Source organism: Corvus brachyrhynchos, unplaced genomic scaffold (genome assembly GCF_000691975.1).
Source record: "Corvus brachyrhynchos isolate BGI_N302 unplaced genomic scaffold, ASM69197v1 scaffold15, whole genome shotgun sequence".
Lineage (NCBI taxonomy): Eukaryota > Metazoa > Chordata > Aves > Passeriformes > Corvidae > Corvus > Corvus brachyrhynchos.
Window position 1 is genome coordinate 1,323,767 of NW_008238349.1, and position 22,396 is coordinate 1,346,162.

Sequence of the window (22,396 nt, forward strand, 5' to 3'; positions counted from 1 at the left end):
CCAACCCAAACCAGTCTGGGATTCTACCATTCTATGCACAATATATTTGTGTTAAATAAGGAGAAGGGAGTGGGAAAGAGGAGCAGGTTACACAGAGCGGCCATGAAAATGGTGAAAGGTCTGGAGGGGCCACACAAGGAGCCAGTGACTGAGGGCATTTGGTCTGTTCAGCCTGGAGGAGACTGAGGGAAGAGCTCACTGGGGTCTGCAGCTTCTCCTGAGGGACAGCTCTGATCTCTGCTCCCTGTGACAGGGACAGGACCCAGGGAACGGCTGGAGCTGGGCCAGGGAGGTTGGATCTCAGGGAAAGGTTCTTCCCCCAGAGGGTGCTGGGCACTGCCCAGGCTCCCCAGGGAATGGGCACGGCCCCGAGGCTGCCAGAGCTCCAGGAGCTCCCAGGGGTGCCCAGGCTGGGATTGTTTGGGTGTCTGTGCAGGGCCAGGAGTGGGACTCGGTGATTCCTGCAGGTCCCTTCCAGCTCAGGATATTCGGTGAGCAGGAAAGGCAAAGGATGGGGGAGGACTGTTTTCAACTACAGAAGTCACCACAGAATGTTTCAGCGGAGGTCACCTGGTGGTGGAGAAAATTGGCTGCGCCTCATTGTACTCAGGGAGTTAATGCCAAGGGCCCTAATTGCCCCAGCACAGTTACTGGTGGGAAACCTGTACTCCTCCCTGCTCCACAAGCCCACGGACACCCTGGGAAAATTCTGTCATAAGCATGAGCATGTTTCGTGTTGATGTAAAAGAGCTAGAAACAATTTCCACAACAGTTACAAAGTCTTGCCTAAAAATAAAAATTAAATTCTTCCAATCATAGATAAAAAGGCTCTTTTATCTATTTTATACATATATAAATATATATATTATTTACATCCTATGTATTTGGTTTTTATCTCTTTCTGACCTAAACCCATCCCTATTAGCACAAAACTTCAATCAGGACATTAAACAAAAAGAAGGAAGTCAAAGTAGTACTTAAAATTGAATCTCCTAAGCATTGAAGTAAATCAAACATTAAAAATATTGTAAATAATCAGAATTGTGTAGTGTGCTGGATGGACAGAAATGTCAAAAGGGCTTACTGCCCCCACTCCCCACATATGCAAACACAAATCTATCTGCTATCAGCAAAATCTTCTCAAGTACTTTAACAACCACTCCTTCTTCCTAAAAAGCCTTTCTGGATAGAAAACGAAAAAAAGGTTCTTAATTTCTCCTAACAGGCTGTAAAGTCCCAGTTCAAGGGTGAAAGGAAGGACAGGGAGAAAATTGCCTTTCCCCTCCAATCCAAGTCAAACATTGGAAATGTATTCGAACAGCTTTTTGCTGCAGCTCCTACGCTGGCACTGCCCTGTGCACCGCACGGCCGCGGGAGTGCCTGTAGCAGTTCCTGGCCCTCCCTGCTCCCTCCAGAGCTCAACAGGAACTCCATGGGCTGAACCCTCCTCTGGCACAACCCCCCAGCTCCCCAAAGCTGTGTCACAGAGCTGCTTCCAGTGCCCCTTCTCTCACAGCACCCCCACGCCGTGCTCGGGATGCCCCAGCCACAGAACCGGGCAAGGAGCTGGAGGAGAGCTGGCAGAAAAATGCATGCACCTCCAGTTCTCTTAAATAATCAGAATTGTGTAGTGTGCTGGATGGACAGAAATGTCAAAAGGGCTTACTGCCCCCACTCCCCACATATGCAAACACAAATCTATCTGCTATCAGCAAAATCTTCTCAAGTACTTTAACAACCACTCCTTCTTCCTAAAAAGCCTTTCTGGATAGAAAACGAAAAAAAGGTTCTTAATTTCGTCCTAACAGGTGTAGAACTCCCAGTTCAAGGGTGAAAGGAAGGACAGGGAGAAAATTGCCTTTCCCCTCCAATCCAAGTCAAACATTGGAAATGTATTCGAACAGCTTTTTGCTGCAGCTCCTACGCTGGCACTGCCCTGTGCACCGCACGGCCGCGGGAGTGCCTGCAGCAGTTCCTGGCCCTCCCTGCTCCCTCCAGAGCTCAACAGGAACTCCATGGGCTGAACCCTCCTCTGGCACAACCCCCCAGCTCCCCAAAGCTGTGTCACAGAGCTCCTTCCAGTGCCCCTTCTCTCACAGCACCCCCACGCCGTGCTCGGGATGCCCCAGCCACAGAACCGGGCAAGGAGCTGGAGGAGAGCTGGCAGAAAAATGCATGCACCTCCAGTTCTCTTTGTTTCAGGAGAACCTTTTCGTTTCATTGTGCTTGGCTCCGAGTCGCTGGTTTTATCTTGCATTTCACACTTAAGGAAACCCAGCCAGGCCTGCCAAATACTACAAGGTTTTCTGTCAAAACTTGGACAAGCTGAAAAGTTTTACATTCTTATAACCGTAAACCTTAAAGCAACTCAGACTTTTATTTTACTCGCAGCTCAGGTTTGAGTGTTCCATGACATTTGGCCAACCTGGCTTGAGTTTTCTGTTTGAGGTTTCATTACAAAATCCTAATTCCAGAACAGAGTAATTAATACTTTCATTAATAGTATCTGTAGTAAAAGATTATAGGATTTGGAAGAGTGACTCTGAGTGCAATTTGCTGCCCAGCAGACTACATGCAGTCCAAAAAGGAGATCAGTCCCTAATTCAACTTCCAAAGCTGTGTGCTAACAAAAATCCAAGGGCCTTTGGAGACCCAGCTGCAGGACCATTCCCTCAGCTGGCCTCAGCAGTGCTTGTTATCCGTGTTACAGTAACAGCCCTGGAGCAGACCCCAAAGAACTGCAATGGATGGCAGTTTCTGTTCCCAGAAATTACTCGCTCAGTGTGACACAACACTTTGGGTTGGAGGGGCCCTCGGGGGTGACCTCATTCAAGCCCCACTCCAAACAAGGCTTATTCAGGAGAGATCCGGCTGCTCAGGGGAGAGGTGGAAGTGTCCAAGGATGCAGATCCCACAGCCTCTGGACTGAAGGGACCTGCCTCCATGCAGACCTGAGCAGAGCACTGCTGGGTTCTGACCTCCTCAGCTTCGTGTTGCCCATGCTCCTCAATGCTCCTCGGCTGGCACGGCACGTGAGAGCCAGCATGGAATCACAGCGAGGGGGACAGGCCACACCCAGCTGAGTGCAGATGCCAAAGCTGGAATTTCTGCTGTCCATTTCCCTTATATTCTAGTCTGCCCCGAAATACGATGCTGCTTTAGAGCCTGAAGATTAAATATGAGCAGTAAGCGGTGCCACCCTGCAGGCTGGGCAGCACAGAGTGCAGCAACACTTCTGAAGGAGGAAGTGCCAACGCTCTGCTAGGTGGGCTTGGACTGTGTCAGCCACTCAGCTGGGGATCAGTGGGACTGGTAGCGTGAGGAACTGTTACACAGGCTTGTTATGAAGCTCAAATGTTTTCATTAACATAACGAGCAGAAGTTAGGTTAATAATCTGAACACACTGACAGATGTTCAACAAACACTTGGCATTGCTGCAGCCAGAACAAGAAAGAATTCAGTGTTATCTTGGAACAGCCTGCAAAACAACACAATGCGAAGCAGCAAAGCTCTGGTACCAGCTTAAGACACATGGATATGCAGAAAAGCCAGGCTCTCTCCTAGCACGGGCCCAAGAGGCACCAGGACACAACTCAGCCCTGTGTGCAGACCTGAAATGCAGCAACTCCTTGTAGAAAAGGAGTTTGTTTCCAGTGCAAGCAGACAACACCACAGTGGAGGCAAGGGGCAGGCTGCTCCTGCAGGAAAAGAAAAGGGGCCTCCACTGCTTTACATCAAATATAAGACATCTCCTGATTTTTGTCTTAAATTCAAGTTCTAAACATAACAAAGGGCTCTTACTCCCCTCAAGATGTCATTACTCTATAGAGATGCAGGATTAGTAGTAATTATGCATTTGGGAGGAACAGTGACACGACAGCATTCTGGTCAAAAAAAGCCAAAAACTACTAAACTCTCATTCAACAGTTAATAGAAAAGGTGAGGGAACATCATGTGTGAGAAGTTCCATCAGGATCAGGGAACTGGGCATGGCCGGACTGCATTGACCTCATTACTGATGGTTCCTGGATGTTTTGGGGTACCTGTGTTGGAAAGCTTCAGATGAATACACCGGTTTGGGGTTTTTTAATGTTAACACTATTCACAAGTGTAAGGGAAATAGAAGGATCTAAAGCTTGTAAATGAGCTACAGTCTTGGAGGAGCTAAAGATTAGATCGACCTGTGTTGCATCACTTTACAAGTTAAATATTTTTCTTAAAGTGCTAATCCAATCCAAACAAGGGTTTGATTCTAAATTAAACAAACTCCACTTTTATTGGTATTAACAAAAATATGCAATGCTAATTTCAGCAGGCAAGCACTAACAAGAGCAGCTATGCAGGCTGTGCTTTCTCCAGGGCAAAGGAGGAAGGACATTAATTTCAATTTCCTTTTTTCCAAGCAAAATGCATTATTATACAAAATCCACAGTGAGGTTTATTAAAAAAACCCCCAAACAAACAACAAAACAAACCCTCAAATTTCCTAACACCCATGTTTTTGAAGAGTCTTTAAAAAACCCCACTTTCATTGCATCTCCACTTTGGAATCAATTTGCTGTCAAAGGTCATGAGCTAAAATATACAGTTTACGCTAAAAGCAGGAAGCGGGGTAAGTAATTGAATAACATCAGGAAATGGAAGAATACTGCCATTTTCCTAATGGATATAGTACAAGGTTTACTCTCTCCAAATTTAATTCTAGGAGCTCCTGTAGTAAGGGGTTTATTTTTCTTCAGCTTGAATTTTTGCCTGCGAGGTTTAAAGCAAAATCCTCGTGCAATCAAAAGAACAAAATACCACAGCAGCTTTATTTTCTAACAGACAAAGATGATCATTTCTGCAGGAAAGAGAAACCCCCCATCAACAGTGTCTGAAAACAGAACTGGCATAGCAGGTTGGCTGCTTAATATACATGGGCTGGAAATAATTCTACTAAATCAGAGTTCTGAATTATTCATGAAAAACAGATTTTCATGATTTAAATTAGAAAGACTTAAAATTACAAGCCTTGCATTGCTATTGATAGGTAAGATCTCTTTCCCCTTAAGTGATGTTACAGTCTCATACAGCTCCACTCCTCGAAAGGCTTTATGATCACTCTAAAATAGAACAAAAATCTCCTGACACTCACTCCTTCTGGAAACAACACACCCTCTGGTACTGGCTTTAGACCAGTAATAGCCCACTAGTAATGATTATATGAAAATATATCATTATGATAATGAATAAAGTTTGAAGGGATCATTTTCAGTATTTATTGCATATTAAAGCCCAGGTTCATGTAAAACATCGGAAGCACAAGCCTTAGTACTGCAAATAAACTCTTTCCATCATGGAAAACACTGCAGTTCTTACAGGAAGAATCAGACCACAAATCTGACTTCAGATGTTTCCAAAGCATTTTGTAATGATACACAATCCAGCCTCCCTCCCTGTACTGTTACTAATTTATAAAGACAATGCCATTAATAAGCTAAAGGCTTGCATTGCTTCCTGGGAGCTGCTCTCCAGTCATTCCACACAAATCCAGTCAGCTGCAATGGCTCCAGCGCTTTGCATTAGAAATTATTAATATTCATTCATCACACAGGTATGGCCTTTCATGTGGAGATCTCCAAACTCTGCGCAAATTCTCCAATTAAACCTTTCTGCCTTGATTAGGAATTGGTAGACAAGTTCTTTTTGATTAAACACCATTTCTATGCAGGATGAACACGGGGAAGCGGGGCTGGGACTTGCAGAACCCATGCCAGGTCCCGGTGCAGCTCCAGCCTGGCACCACGGCCGTGCCCTTTGTGGAGGTCAGCTCTGGGCACTGACTGAGCACGTAGCACTTCCATGCAGAGACTGCTCGAGGCTTTTCTACACTCTAAGAGTATTTTTTGGAAATCCTCAGCCTGAGCTACAGCTCAAATGTTAATACAACAGCGCCTGAACTGAATTGAGTAAGCGCAGCTCGGGCTGGGCCAGGGTCCAGAGCAGGACCAATGGAGCAGCTGGGATAACCCAGCATCCAAAGGATTCAATAGTAACAGCTTCTGTGGGCTAAGGCAGAATTCCTGCTTCTTGAATCTTTTACTTTGGCTCAAGAGCTATTGAAACTCACTCCTTTTCCTGTTAGCGGGATCAATCCTCAGCACATCGCTCTGTGTCATCAAGAGAAGTGAAGACAACCAATATCAAATCTTGCAAACTGAGAGCATCATGCCACCCAAATATAGCTTTTATTTGACAACACAACACTAAGTCATCAGTATCCTGTCGTTTCCTTCTTCAGAACCAAAGCACAGAACACTTGTGTGGATATTAATTTATTTTCTTAAACGTAGGAGCTATTTTCCTTCACCTAGCAAGCCCTGTTGAGCAGGTTATATAATTAACATCAAAGCAATTTGAATGCTGCTTGACTTGCTAAAAGCTGGTAAACAAGCAGGAAGCAATAAGGTGCTTTACAAGAAAAGAACATGTGTTGGGGGGAGGGGACACCATAAAACATTAAACAGATTGATTAGTGATTTTAACAGAATTTCCATTTTTATGAATCCTTTGCATGCTTTGGGCACTCGATTTTTATTTCATTTATAAAAGTAGGAGATTTTTTTGTTCAAGCAGATCAGAATAAAACCTGTTCAGAAGGAAATGATGAGCATGGTTGGCAAAAATACAAGTACCATGGAGAAAGTTCATACACCAAATACCTGCTGCTTTCGACAGCTAGGATAAAATCCACCTGCTTTCTGATAGAAATATTTTTATTAACGTATTTAGAAAAAGCCAACCTGAAATATCAAGGAAGGGTATCAAACATCAGCTTCCAGTTCTATAGCCATTCTTAGGTGTATTATTTTTATTCATTTAAGGACGAGCCTGGGGACAGGGTTTAGCAGGGCAAGCTGGGCTTAGACCTGACAGCATTTTATGGGCAAACTTGGGGTTTTCTCTCTTGTTTCTCTGTTCATGCAGAAAAGAGTTGCATGAGAGGGAACTCAATTCTTCTTTCTTAAGCCCACAGGTCCTTTACAACCATTTGTAACTCCACCACCTGGGAATGGGCACACAGGACATGAGAACTTTGAGGTCAGTGACTCAGTCTTTGCTGTCAGAGACTGGAATGGCCCATGGCTTTTTATATGAGCTAAATCAACTTGTGGCTGCAAGCCAATTATTTTCCTGTTTCCTTCTCCCACAATTTCTTGCGGGATCTCAGCAGGGTTTGGGTTGAAAGCTTAACTTCCTGCACTAGTTTACATCTCTGTCATATTGTGTCAAACTTTACCTTAAATAGATCGGAGATGTCTCAGGATGTTCACACACGGACAGATCTAGAAAGACTAACACTCTATTCCTATGCCTTTGTTTTGCTGGCCTACAGAGAGCACAATCTTCTGGTGTTGCCCATGCTAGGAGGAATTGTGATTAAACTGTAATAGAAATTCTTCTTTAATTAGAGAAAGTGGAGATTTGCATTTTCTTGAAAGCAGGTCACGACAGCTGACAGAGCCCAGCAGCGGAAGAAGGCAGACACCAGGAAAGCAGCTATGGCCAGGAACAGGTTCCTGCACTCTCCTGAGTACAGGGGGCTTTGCTACAAGTTTATTTTTTTTTCAAGAAAGTCCATTCACAACAGAGTGACTCATTTCAGTAGTCTTCAATAGCTGATCCAATACAGGTGGATAAATCTGAAACTGATCCTACACTGGATTAAAAAATGGGAACTTAGACACATCAGGAGTAGGTATGTTGTCACAGCCTGTACAGTGTTGCTGATATTAGAGACAAACTTCCAGCAGCACTGGAAACACATAACCACGGTAACTTTTGCAGTCAATCTTCTATAAAAATATTTGCATTCTTGTAGCAAATTTAATAATAATTCTTAAGGGAAACTCTTTCATTTTTGGTCATAGAACCTCACTGTATTTTAATATTGAACAGCGAAAATTGTTGCAGGGAAAGGTCAGAAGGAAAGGAAAAGTTTGTTTTGTCTGTTTTAGGAGTTGTGGCCTTACGCAGTAATAGCTACACTGCGTTCTTCAACTGGCTGCACAACCAATCCAGATATCCCTTGGAATTACCCAAGAGTACAGCAAGCTCAGAGAAAAAAATACACCTATGGCACATTTTGCTAATAGCAGAGGAGGCCTTCCTAGTGCACAGAGCTCATACACTGTTATAAAGCATTAAACATAGGAAATGGGGGACTTAGGTTTGAACGTTTGTTCCATTTCACTGGTCTGGGCACAAATTAAGATGTCTTGATTGTATAAAACTGTAACATTACAACTTGTGAAACCCCACAAAGCAGAGAACAACTTCCTCCAGGTTGAGGAAGATTATTAGTAATTTTCCTAAGCTTTATACCCAGGTCATTTTTTGCCAAAATGAAATAAACAGCAGAAGGTTTAGAATTATACCGTGCTACCTCTGGGGACACAGGCAGTGTCTGGGGCTGGCCAGAGCCAGCCAGGCTAAATCCAGGGAAAGCTCAAAAACTCCACAATGGCCCCAAAGCACTGCAAACCATGAAAGCAATTGTGTGAGCTGAGTCCTGGAATTTCACAGGGATTTACTGCACACTGCCATTCACCCACGCTGCCATTCTCCTGCCCTCGGCTCCCCACTTGTGGTAAATCCCAGCCCCAAACGCAGTTGTTCAGGCCCAGGACAGTCACAGCCTCCCTCCACATCTGAGGGACTGGAATGAGCCAGCTGTAAAAGCAGGAGTGCTGCCTTTAGTCTACCAAGAGACAGAAGAACAGCCCACTTACCCCATTCAAGGCACTGCTGCTTCCCTTGGAAGGGCCCAACAGGGGGGCCTTCCACAGCCCTTGGGAAGGGAATGGCTTCTCTCAGTGCTGTTCAGTGACACTTTAAAAGCACCCCTACACATTTTTCAAAGCCATGGCCTAGGTCTGTGCCCTGAATCCGTGGAGTTACGGCACTCAGGAGCTGGACCTAAGGGTACAACAGCCTAAGCAAGAATTTAAGCATCCATGGGAGGTTGACGCGCTCCTGAGGCTGCTCTGCTGCTCCTGTGGCTCGTCCCAGCTCACAGCACTCGCAGTGGGGCACCACAGCTTCCCTGTGCCCCCCCTGCAGCAGCCCCTGCTCCTGCCACCAGCCCTGCACCACAGCAAAGCTGCAAACCCACCCCTGTGCTGCTGGGAGCTACAGCCACAGCAAAATCCGTCATTCCCACACCTCCTGCCCTGGTGAATACTCCATTTGTAGAGGAGAAAACAAGAATCAAGTAACATAAGTTCAGCAGTCTAATTTTTCATATCAAATTTGAGGATGAACTTCTGTGCTTACAATTAATCCGTATGCAAACCTGTAGGTTAGAAGTCTTGGCCTAAATTTGTTTCTAGAATACAAAAAAATATTTTAAAAAGTTCTGGATGACTTCCTTTTTAAATTAAAAATGGTCACTTTATTACACTGTCTTATAATACTTAAGCTAGCATTTAATTTATCTCCAGGCAGACTCAGTCAAAATTAATTTTTTGTTTAATTCCTTACTGGTAACACGCATGGAAACTTTTAAGACAGCAATTGATTGCATTGAACATTTAAAATATGGTTCACTTACTGGCACGTTTAACAATCATTTAAGTTTTCAATTAAAGTAGGGTGCCAACATTAAAAGAATAAAGATAACCCTGAGAGACAATAGCTGCTCTGTGCAAAAGAATTTTTGGTTTTTTTACTAGAATTCTCAAGATATCTAATTGATTAATATAATTAGGTTGGCCCAAAAGTGACTGTTTCTAATCTCCTTTTTTTCAGTTTAGAATTTTCTGGGAGTTCGTGCCACACTGGGTGGGTGGTGCACACAGGGGCGCTTCCTCCGCCACAGCATTACCTGGTCAGGTAACAGCGTGGTGACATCTCTGCAACTCTATCTCAGAGCAAACTGGAGCCAAAAGACAAAGTGAGATGCAGCAGGGCAGAGCAGAGAGAGTGGCAGTATTTGCATTAGAAATAAAAACATGCCAACATTGCTCATTTGCTTGCAAGCCTGATCACACTCAACATAACAGCAATGGCAGGCGCAAGCACAGGAGGCAAAGAAACCCCTCCTCTGGCACAGCCCAGGGGTGATCAGCTCACACCATCAGCTTCAGAGAAATGATGGGGGAGATATTAATATCCCACTGCTTATTCCTGTGTCCAGTATGACCTGAGTTCCTCCATGCTCCTCCTTGGCTGTACAAGCACCACCATCCAGAAGTATCACAACAATCACGCTGGTCACCATGTCAGGTGCTGATGGCCATCCTGAGTCCTGGTTAAGGGACAATCCACACTGCCCAACTGCTGCTATCATCCAGAGTGGCCAAATACCAGCCTCTAACCAAGTTTTAAGCTCATACTGTTCTGCATCTACAGCTGGGGACTCAGTACCTACGCTGGTGCTGAAGCTGCTAATGCACAGCAGGCTCTGAGCTGGGCAGTGCACACAGCAGCACACAGACAGGATCAAACCATCACACCAGTACAATGGTTCTGAGGCTGAGATACAGGCATTTTCTACTTTAGCATCAGTAAACAAGATGTGGGTAGAGTATCTCTTACTTTTGGGCACATACACTCATTCACAGGACAGGGGCATGGCAAAAACAAGGCCCTTTTCTTGCACCCTCACCAGCCCTGCAAGGGAAGCTCTCCACGGAGAAGCCATTTTGAGTTCCTGGGACTTCCAAAATGTCTTTTTAAGCCATCTAGCAGAGGTAAAATCCTTAGTAATCAATTTGACTCATGATTACTATTTCAAACACAGGCTCATACCCAGACGAAAAAAGCACACTTTACGTGGCAATATATACAGAACAATAACATTGCCAGATGGTATAATACTGAGCAGAATTAATTTCACACACGATGTTTTCAAGGTGCTAAAATATGTCACAACTTCTGCTAATAAAACATCTTCCTCTTCCCTCCTCCTTTTAAGAAAACACTCCATTCCCACCAGCCTGTATTTTACATTATATGTGTTTCCATCCTGATAAGGGCAGCTGATTGCTTGCAAACCTAATTACAGTCAAATGAAAGTCTTTCAGAACCATCATTAGCAATTAGGACCTGCTGGATTTGCAGTGTATCATTTAGAGAGGTATAATTCAATAGCTTATTGAAAAATTGCAGGTGAAACTGGTGATTATAAGGGGGGAACGCCTGTGGCACGTCACTGCGGGCGAGCGCTCCATGGAGTGGCAGCTCCCCGAGCGCTGATCAATGACTGCAGGTGTTTGTTCGGGCTGAGCACAGCCCTGCCCCAGCCGAGAGCGGCGTCCCGGGACCCGCTCAGCACTCCCCGAGCCTGGCTTTGTGTGTGTGCTCTCCTGGAATCCAAAGTGCCATTCAGGAACTCGGGGAAGCCAGGGGGGACGTGCAGTGCGGAGCAACAGGCGCACGAAGCCACACACATCATTTTTCAGTCCTTTCTGCAGAGAACAACAATCTTTTCTGTGCCCATTGAGCTCAATTATATATTATCAGGGCCCAGAAGTTGTTTGGATGCTTTTGAGCAGCTGGGTGCCTTCACAGATGACGCACTGGATACGGTGACTGCGGGTTAAGTGCAGCTGGAGATTCTGTGGCCTCTGATCAGAGGCAAACAGCAGTCGAGAATCACAAAATGCTTGTAATTCAAGCATTGTTTGTCACCCACGTCAGTTTCCAAACGGCAAACAAGAAAGGGACTGAATGGCAGCCCAGCTTTCAGCACATGCTCCCACACAGACAGGAATCCACACACTGCGTGTGCGTGAAAATAAAGTGAGGGTCCCTGCCAAGGGTGGAGTTACCAGCTGGCCAGCATGAAGCACTCAGCATTTGCAAGCACGATGGTGGGCTGGATAAACTGAGCTGGACATTAGCAGAGACAGAGGATGCTCACTCACAAAACCTGCCCCCTCTCTAGGCATCCCCCTCTGTATGCACACCATGTGTAACATTTACCCCTCAAAAACCCCACACAGCCCAGCCTACACCTCCTCTGCAAAGCCCCATCCCTTCACCCCTTCCCCACAGACCTCTTTTCCCCTTTTCTATCCTAGAAAGGCTTCTCAGAGCCCAGATCTACCCATCTCCCTTTATCACGAGCATCACTGTATTACTACACCCACTCATGCTGTGATGTAACCTCAAAGCACAGTTACCCAGACATGGCATCTTTCTACCCTTTCAGAGCTGTACTACGATTTTTTTTATCATTTCATTGTTTATTTTTCAAATTAAATGTTGTTTGATATGCTAGACTAATCATCAGTGCTTTGAGTGACACAATACCAACAGTTTCGTTAAACCAGTGGCCCCTTCAAGTCCTGCTGCTGGTGACACTTGTTGTAGGTGCCTTCAAACTTTTGGCAACACTGGCACAGAATCAAACCACACTGTGTAGGCTGCAGCACAAACAGCAAATCCACTCATTTCAAAGTGGTTGCACTAGCATTTGGAATCTGAAAAAAAACCCAAACCAAGCAACTTCTCCCTTTACAGAAAGAATGGGAACATTATCTCCGTTTCCACCAATGCCTGGCCATATCCCTGCTGACCTGATCCTGGCTGGTACTACTCTCAAGGCAGAGTGACTTTGTCCCACATTCTACCAGTCAGTAGTGATGTTTCCTGTCACTTCATACAAAGCCAGACCTCCAGCATTGCAAAACCAACCCAAAAATCCCACACACAGCTTCCAATCCCCTCTGTTGCCCTGCACGAGGTAGTTTCACAGCCCAGGTTCCTTCCTGATCTTCAGAAATTTTATAGTCACTGAAATCCACTGGCTGCCAGTAAAGGAATCCCAAATCCCAGCAGCAATGTACAAGGAGGTTCAAGCCTTTATCACTCACTCTGGGTGATGCATGCTGTAGGCAGGATTTCCAAGGTGTCTGACCTCACACTGCCCAAATATATCCCCATTTCTTCCCTTGCACAGAGCTACAGTAGGGAGCCCAAGAAATGAAACAGTTCTCCGTGGCTGTGTATAATACTTGTAGCTGCTATGGCACTCCCAGAGCCCACCCACAATTTCATTTTCAATTAGCAGCTCTTAGAAAAGTAGTAATGAAAGCAGTTGCTAAAGAGCACTCGGATGTCATTGAGAGCCTGCAAAACCAAACTGTAAATAGCACATTGTAAATCGCTTGTCACCACAGTCAGCTCTCCCGGGATGGCAGTGCCGGTGACAATCCACCCCATCTGCTCCACTCCCCCCCAGTGTCCCCGCAGCCCGGGGAGCTGACACCACCTCCCGCCCCGCTCCCGGGACTGCCGTGGGCCGGCAGCTCTGAGTGCCCGCGCCAGCCATCCTGACTGCAGGAAGGCTCAGCCACACGGGGATTTCACCCTCTGCACCACAGCTCTGCTGCTCTGAGGCACACGAGCACCTCTGCACCAGGGGACGAGTGTGCTGGCACTAAATCACAACACAGGGAACCACACAGTGCTCTCAAGTGAGGATGACAAGGGACGGCAACGGCGGGGGACGATGACGGCTGTCCAGATCAGCCACCCAAGGGCTCAGCAGTCTCAAATTTAGGATGTATAGATTCAGGGTGGGACTGCCAAGGGGATCGTGGACTTAATTCTGAGAAGGAACAGCTTCAACACTCCCCTCCCTCCCCTTTAATTGATTCATGTAATGGACTACGAGGTGAAAGCTAATGGTTTATAATGCTTGTAGCTGGGGACTGCCAGAGTCAGCAGTGTATCTTCTTCTGCTGTTCTTCCCATTTTTCCTTTATCTCATTAACATTTACCTCCTAATTCATCTCTCCATCATGAGTTTTCTTCTGTCTATTTATCATCCACCCCCTATTTATGACCATTTGTCTCCTTCCCCGCACTTCTGCGGTATCTGGGATTGAGATTTGATATTCTGGAAGCGTCTCTGCAATCAGGTGGTGAAGGCAGAGCCCAGCAGCCGCTGGCTCTCGTGCACACACGAGCCAGCCAAGGCACCCATTGCCCAACACACACACTGCTGGTTTAGAAGCATATCCAGAGATGATCCTCTTCTGCAAGAAGATGCAAGAACCTCCCAGCAGATGAAGAAAACAGTGAAAGAAATGGAGGTAGCAAAAGGCAATGTCTTCTGCTCTTTGCAAATCACACACCCACTGAACAAAGAGAAGTAATCCTTCCCCTTCATTATCAAAATACTCTCAACCCTCCTTCTGCCCTGAAAGCTCATTGTTTCCTGGTATGCCCCACTGTGCTCAGACCTCGAGGAATAAAATCTCATTAAAACCCATTTAAAAATGTTTGCCACCCTTTTACTAGTTTAAAAATGTTCACTATAAGATTTCCAAATGATTTTTACAGAAAGCACATAAAAACATGCCATCCCCAATTAACGTAAAGGAAATTAAATTTAAAACGCTGGAGAAATATTCTGATGAGTCTTATATTTGCTTAACGCCAACTAAAATTTCCTTGAGGCATTTAATAAGTACATTTATAAAAGCTCACAAAGCAGAGTTCAAAAGTCTTCTCGCTAGTAAAATATGAGCCTTAATTAACCTACAGTTTCACATTTTCTGGATTTCAATAAACCTGTAGGCATTTCAGCAGAGCTGGATAAATACCTGCATGAATACTGCAAGGATTTTCTCTGAAAACTAATTAGCAATGCTTTCAATAGCTGATTTCAACTAAATCTGTTTGACAAGGGAGCTTCATACCCTAAATCCTGCAGTGAGAGTTACTTCCAGCAGATAACAGATTTCACAGGAAAGCGTATCCAACAGGACTGTCAACCACTGGAAAAACTATGAACGAGATCTCCAGGTGTAAAACATTTCCCAACAAGGACAGACTGCAGCCAAGGTCTTATGAGAGCACGGGAATGCAAGTGACAGCTCTGAGATTGCATCCTGCCATCCAGTTACAGTAATCACAGGTGACAATTCAGGATTCCCCCAGAGACAGGAGAGGCTGGATAAATTGTTGATGTATCAAATACAAAGCCCTGATGTAGCAAGGACACTCTATACATGCAGAAGCCTCCTGAACTCTGAGTGGCTCCGGACACTCCTGCTGTGTCACACACAAACCACAGTGGGCCCAGTGCCTGGCTCACTGCCATCTGACAAGGTTGACAAGCAAATCCACTGCCCTTTCAGGAGCCCAGGAATTCAGAAGGATGGACCTGGGTGGGGAAAGCAACCCAAGGTGTGCAGCCAAGAGTCACTTGAGGAGGAAAAGTGTAACATGACAAGAAAAAAACACCCTCAGAATTATCAATCTCCTCCGTTTGTGGTCTTCACCATTTGTCTTGAAAGAGGTCAGAAAATGCTTACCCAAAACTCTCTCTATAGGTGGTGTGCATGTCTTTCCAAAGAACTTTGTTGTCTTTTCCATGACACCTTTTTTCCATGTTAAGTGCCAAAGCCGCATGGGTTTGTCAGCACCTACACTGTTCATGAGTCTAAAATGTTCTTTTCTGAGGAGCTCTATCCCCACCAAATGTATTACATTTATATTGAGCAAGATACTTTCTTTTCTCTCAGTCTTATCCCTTAGGAATTAAGCAGAGTACTCAGATTTATTGTCTCAAAGGAAAAGCATTTTCCATTACATTTGTCAACTCAATACCTTCCAAGCCAATGCATATTTATTCCCAAAAACACAACCTCACAAATAATCTCCATCAGCAGGGAGGCCAGTTTCCTTCACAGATTAAATTCTGGGCAGAAACGTTCCACCTGACATTAGGCCCCACTAGGAGAGTTCCCAGTGCAAACAGTCCAGTCCGTTCTACTGCCCAAAGCAGACACATCTGACAGACCAAAAGAGAACAGAGACCACGCAGCTGAGCACAGGAAACAGTCAAGGAAACACAGCAGCCTTCAACATCTACTGATAATGCAATCATTGCATCAACTATCCTGAAGAGTATTCCCCACCTTCCTTTGAAATACCAAGTAGAATTAAATCAGAAGTAACACCTTTAACAGCTGGTACTGTAGAACAGGCATTTTACAATTTCTTTGCTCTGCTGAAGTACTGTATAATCTCTTACTTTATTCCTATATACAGCTTAACATATAGGCTTCAAAATTATCATGAAAACCTATTTCTTCCCAGCTTCTCTAACTCTGCATATCGAAATTGAATACAAGTTAGCATACTTGTCATCCTCAATGTTCCTTCCATCTCCCTGAACTCACAAAATGAGAAGCAGTGAATTCTCACTATTTTCTACAAGTTTCTCTGCAAAGCAGTGTTTGGCTTGCAGTAAACAAGGATGAAAACTGATTCCATGAATATCAACCATCCCCACTGAACACTTAAATTTTGGTTCAAGAGTCATTAATATCACTCAAATACAGGCAAAAGCTGACCTTGTCACTACTACTATTTACTATTACCAGCATCATAGAAATCACACTTGTCACACTTTCATCTTTAAAAATCATAATGAGCACAACACTGCTCAGTCATGAAGATGAATCCAATGTTTTCATCAGCCTCAAGCTTTGCAATCCTGGATGTTCCCTGCTCATTTCCCACCACTGTTGGGAAGGCAGAAGTTCTTGCTTAGGGTGGGTGATGAGTAACCCAGGGGAGCAGACACCAGCACCACTGACACCCCACAAATGAGCTCCTCGCACTCTAATCAGTTTTAGAGCTTTGCCTTGATTAACAGCTGCCCTTCTTGCAATTGCCTCACCTCACCCTGGATGTTGAGAGGGGTCTTCTGCTTCTGTGTACAAAGCCTGAAGACAAGAAGATCTTTATAGGACAAAGTTTGCTCACCAAATGCTCCACATTTGCTCGCCCTGACAGTCTCACAGCCAGCCTGTGGAAAGCTCTTCCCACCTTTACACATTTATTCATCAGATCAGCGTCAACAGACCACTTGCTCTCCCTCTCAGTCCACCTCTGCCAGTGGTAGGACACTGCACCAAGTGGCACCCCAGAGCCCAAGAACAAAACAACCGCAAAAGTAATAAAATAAGTGATGCCACAAAATGAGAAATCAGCTTCTACATACCATGAGCCAACGGGCAGAGCCCTCCCTCCCCGCTGCAGGAAACTTGTCTCCCACCTGTCTGAGGCCCTTTGGTAACTTCTTCTTTTTCCCAAGGTGCTGGCACAGGTTTCGGTCATTTTCCCGGTCGGAGCTGTACTGGTGGTGGTGGAGTCTGTTCTTTTTTGGAAGATACGACAGCCCATTGGTAAGCGCTTCCCGTTTCTTCTTGGCTAGAGGATTCTGTCGCTTCTCCACACGTTCCTGAGGTTTCAGAGCTACGTCCTTCTGCAGAGGGAGAAGAGGAGAAAAACACAGTGGTTAAACTACAGCTCTGGTTTGGTTCCAGGTGGCCAGCAAAGCACTGTCAGGGCAATGCTGCAGTCACCAGAAAAGGGAAACACCCACTCTTCACTGATGTCCTCTTCATCAAAAGATAGGCAAATGCTAAATAAAATTGGCAGGAAGAAGTGAGTGCATGGAAGGAAACACATCCTCCTTGAGACTTCATACAGTCAACCTCAATTCTCAAAAACATCTCATGTATCAAGAGAGCACACATTTAGAAGATAGCATTTGTTTATAATGTTTAAATTAACAATCTATTTTGATTTAAACAATGCTTGACTGTTCAGTATTTATTCTTATTATTCCTTGTATTTGAGAAGCCAAGGCACGAGCTGACCTAAATCCAATTACGGCCAATGAATCTCCATTGACTTCAGGGCACGTTTCCCTCAAGCCTTACTTAAGCAGTAGATTTCCAAATCTCAGGGACAGGGGTGAAAAGTGCACGAAAAAAGCAACTTGGTATTTGAAAACTTTGTCACTGACCCTTTAACCCCCAGAATCAATGTCTGTCTATAAAAAAATACTCCACTCCCATAACACAAATGTGAGTTTTGTCACTTAGCCCACAGCTGTTTTCTTACAAATAACCTGCAACACACAGAATCCCAGTTTTCATTTCCGATAAATGTCACTTGAAATGAGTCTTTTTCAACAGCGCAGAATTAAAGGAAGAGGAGGCTGGAGAATTCATTAGGAGAGAAGAATGAGAAGCTACTGGAAAGATGTTAATTAGAGTGCATATTGTGCATCCAAAAATTGCCATGTGCTGAGTCACATCTACTCCAAGAACTGCCCACGTCAGGGTCTGGTGCTGCCCTGTGAGGGGCAGTTACTGAGGGAGGGTCATGCTTTCAGCACTCTCTGCTAATGTGCCTGGCTGCTTGGACCAGGAGCTTCCATGCCCACCATAAAGTGCTCTGTTATCTTGTGAGCCTTTCAGCTGTTGTTTATTGTCACTTAATATTGTAACTGACAGCAGGAAAGGCTATTGGTCCCTGTGTCACATAAAGACTGAGGCTCAGGAGAATATAATTCAAATTATGGCACCTTTTAATGCAAAAAAACATGCCTAAAGGCAAAAAGCAGTTTGGCTTTAATTAAAGACTGCTCCCTAAATGACTCTCTAAAACACAAGAGCTTCACAAAATTCATAACTGAAACCAATGAGATGATTAATTCAACTGAAGACAGTCATTGTTCAAATTTGATATTTAGCAAAGGGAATGATTTTACAGGCATTGAAGATGGGAGTATTGAACAGAAGCTATAAGACATTTTTTCTACCTTTTTTTCACCTAAGACAGCCCAGGAGATACCCTGGGCTTTTTGTCACAGTGTTACTCATATCCAAAAAGTCAGGAGCCTTATCCAACCTCATGAAAGAGAATTTGAGCATCCTTAGCTCCAACACAGGGTTAGTAATTTAAGAACCTCCTGTGTCTCCTCGCTGGTTCCTCCCTGGCTCTACTGAAAAAGAGCTCAGTAGTAGCACTGATCTTCCTAAAATGCTTTGGGATCTCCTTGTGCACAAGCTGAGGGACCCTACGGAGCTGCCCAAGGCAATCAAAAGCAAGAACAACCCCTTTTAAAACTCAGCACACCTGCCTCCCTTTGCAGGAAGGTTTTAGGTTTAGCTGCATGCCATAAATGCAGGAAGGCAAATTCTCTCAAGTGCAGTAACCATTTCACCAGGGCTCACCTTCAACAGCTTCGTAAAACTACAGCATCCACAAACACACCTGGACCTCCTGGATAGCAAGGGTAGGTTATAAAATAATAGATACTTTATGTTAGAACAGATTTGTAGCTTAGCATAGCTATCATCATGCTGCTAAGAATTTTTTTTTCAGGTCAGTATAAAAAAAATCCAATGTTTTATGAGTAGAACATTATACCAGCAAAACCTTCTGTTAAAACACAGAGCTCATGTTTGTAGATACAAATGCTTTTCAAGAGGATTCACTCTAAATGTGAAAGGCTGAAGGAGTGAACAAAGGCAAACTTTCTGGAAAAAAAATAAATTCTTCTAATGACTAAGTAGCTTTTGTGGGATTTTTTTCCCCCAGCTGTGAGTGATCTAAATGAAACAGTGGCAGGCTTCCAGCAGCTTATAAAATGTCTAATGGGGCCAGGCACTTCCATCAAGAAATAACTTGTTCCTATTAGCTTTAAGGGGGGGCGTGAGATGGGTCAGACTCAGCAGATCGCTGTGGCTGTACCTGGGATAACCCTTTCTCAGAGCTCACGTTCCAGACAACTGCATGAAGCTTCAAAATTGTCAGATACACCTAAAGAACGTGGAGCTCATGAGAACTCAGAGAAAGGAATCTGCTCACACACCTGTGGCAAAGATGAGTGGCACCAAATCCACAAAGCCTTCCCCAAACTGGATGGAAAGGCTCCTTCCCAGGCAGAAGGAACAACTGGCAGGAACGTTCAAAAATAAGGATCCTCTTCTGCTCACAAGCAAAGGGAGGCAGAGGAGCTCCACACGTGCCTAACTTGTGAAAGGGACCTTAAACCCTGTTTGGTGGGTGGGCTTGCTATGAAATTTAGCCATAAAGACTGGTGTTTAAACAACCCCGTTCCTCCAGAAGAGCCATCTGCTTTTCACCACCTGACACCACTGCAGGGAAATGACAGAGTGCTGTAGGTCAAACCCTCGTGAGGGAACTGTGGGGTAGAGCCTGTCATGGCTTTCAGCAGAGACACGACTTGGCCTTAAAAGAAATATGTATCTAGAAATATGTGTTAAATTCTTCATCGGCAGACTAGACAGCAGGAGGACATGATAAAAGAATAAATCTTATACACAGGAGGAGAGGATGCATTAAAAGTAGCTTGACTAGAGCTCTCCTGGGGTGTTCTCCTCGTGTTTGAGGGTGCAAACTGCCCAGGATTGTCTCGGATTCTGCCCCGTGGAGCCCCTGGGCTCTGTGGAGGCAGCGCTTGGCTGGGAACCACGGCCCTGCATAAATCACTTCCCCACTTGCTGCCCTTTCCCCCCATCCCATTTTTATCTTTCCCTTGTTTAGATAGGACAATAGCTGTACCATGCCGTGTGCTAGTACATTAGCCAGCACAATCTTAATTACAGACTTCAGGCATCATCATGATTAGAGTAATAAGCTGTAATTACTCTAAGGTGACAGGACTGCACAGACCTTATCTACATAGATAAGAAGATGTAGTAATATTTCATGTCGAGACGTATTTTTCAGCAGCTACCCATGGAGTGGATTCAGACTGAGCAGCCAACCCCACAAAAACATTCAGTCTCTAATGGAGGTTTTTCTCCTCTCCTGCCAGCATACGAGCCCACACATTATTAAGTAAATCCTACAAACATATTAGGCACAGTTTAAAACCATCTTATTCAGAGATATCTTTCATCAGTAAAGTGCCTTAAGTGTATCAGGAAGGTGACTTAAATGCATAATATGTAATTACACGCAATTGAATACAAAAGTGCATTAATATTTATGAGTGTACTGTATAATCTAAAAAAATTTCCATTTGTTTTATTTCTACTGGGCACATTAATCAGCCTGATCCCGCTGCAGGTGCCCAGGCAGGGGAGGGCCCGCGGTGCTGAGCAGGCTCCTGCCGGCGGGGTGGCCTTGCAATCACCTGGCTCCAAACAGCACCCACAGCTCCAGCCCAGCCCTGCCCCGGCTGAGGGGAGGAGAAGCAGCCCCTGGGCCCCTCGGATCATTTCTCAAGGTAGGAAGCTTGAAGGACACACTGCATTCTCATCAAATCTTTCAGGGAGCTGTGCCTGATTTATTTCAGCAAAGTCCATCTCCTCGCTACTTAAATGACAACTCATTGATTAAAAATCAAACCCTCAGTGGCAGCAGGGCAGAGCTTTGTGGGGTACATGTATCACCCCCATGAACCTCACCCCAGAGCCAGTCCATCGCTGCCCTTCCCTCCTGTCCCTGCCCTCTGACAACAGCTTAAAAACTACATGTAAGTAACTCTGTTCCATTCCTTATTATGGGATTTTTCTGTGGGAATGCTGGATTAAAAACACCACTGTAAATGCAGTGGGTAGCAAATGCACTGCAGAAATTTCTCTGGATGAACATTTCACGTGCTGCTCAGGGATTTCAAGCCTTGACCTTTCCAAACCATCCTTGTGATTATCGTTACAATTCCAGTGTTGTAAAAACTTATTTTCTGAATTTGTACTGAATGTGACCTCAGTAAAATACAACTTAAAAAACCTGATTATTAAAAACAGGAGTAGTTTACATTGCAGTGCTAGTTAAACCAAATAACAATTGCAACAGTCTACGACTATATTCCAATTATTTGCTCCTCAGGTTCTTGCTAAACTCCTCTACAGCTTTATATCAGAGCCCAACAATTTATCCTTCACTCCAACAATAAAATATAAAGAAATTAGGCATTTTTTAAAAAGTCAAATAGTCACGAAATGTCAATGTAATGCTCCACTTAAAACACAAATATGTAGAAAATCAAGCTTGAAGCTGCCAGTCTGCCCCGTTCACTGTTCAGACATCCAAACGTCCGTGTCAAACAGAACTGTAAGAAAGGCACTTCTGGAGCCTTTCAAGGAACAAACAATTCTCATTTGATCAGGAACACCAGTGCAGAAGGAAAAAGCCAATTAAGGGGAAAGAAAATACATTTTCAGTAGCTACAAAAGTCGATTTGAAATTCTTTGCCAGTTCCATCCCAAGCCTAGGACAACCCGACCCCCCAGCCTGCTGTCAGCTGCAGCAGCTCCCAGGGACAGGACTGGACGTGAGGGGAAGCAAGAAACAGCCAAAGGGAACAGCACAGAAACAGAAACGACAGCAAAACCGCCACCTCCACGTTCACCCAGGACACTGGGTACAGAAGTTTAGCTTGCAAGAAATTAGGATGCCTGCAGGGCACAGCTGAGAGAAATCCTGCAGCTTGGCCAGCACAGAATCCCAGAATGGTTTGGGCGGGAAGGGACCTTAAACCTCATCCAGTGCCACCCCTGCCATGGGCAGGGACACCTCCCACTGTCCCAGGCTGCTCCCAGCCCCAATGTCCAGCCTGGC

The 22,396-nt window shown here is 44.8% G+C and overlaps 1 protein-coding gene across 1 annotated transcript in view; it reads right to left on the reverse strand.

Annotated features, from left to right (window-relative positions):
- AUTS2 (autism susceptibility candidate 2) overlaps positions 1–17,282 on the reverse strand; it is a gene marked incomplete at its 5' end in the record, with an annotated part of 567,626 nt that extends 550,344 nt beyond the window's left edge. The window contains one exon of the mRNA XM_017735278.1: positions 17,064–17,282. Coding sequence (XP_017590767.1) covers positions 17,064–17,282 — 219 coding nt within the window. The remainder of the gene's footprint in view (positions 1–17,063) is intronic.
- Positions 17,283–22,396: the final 5,114 nt, after the last annotated feature.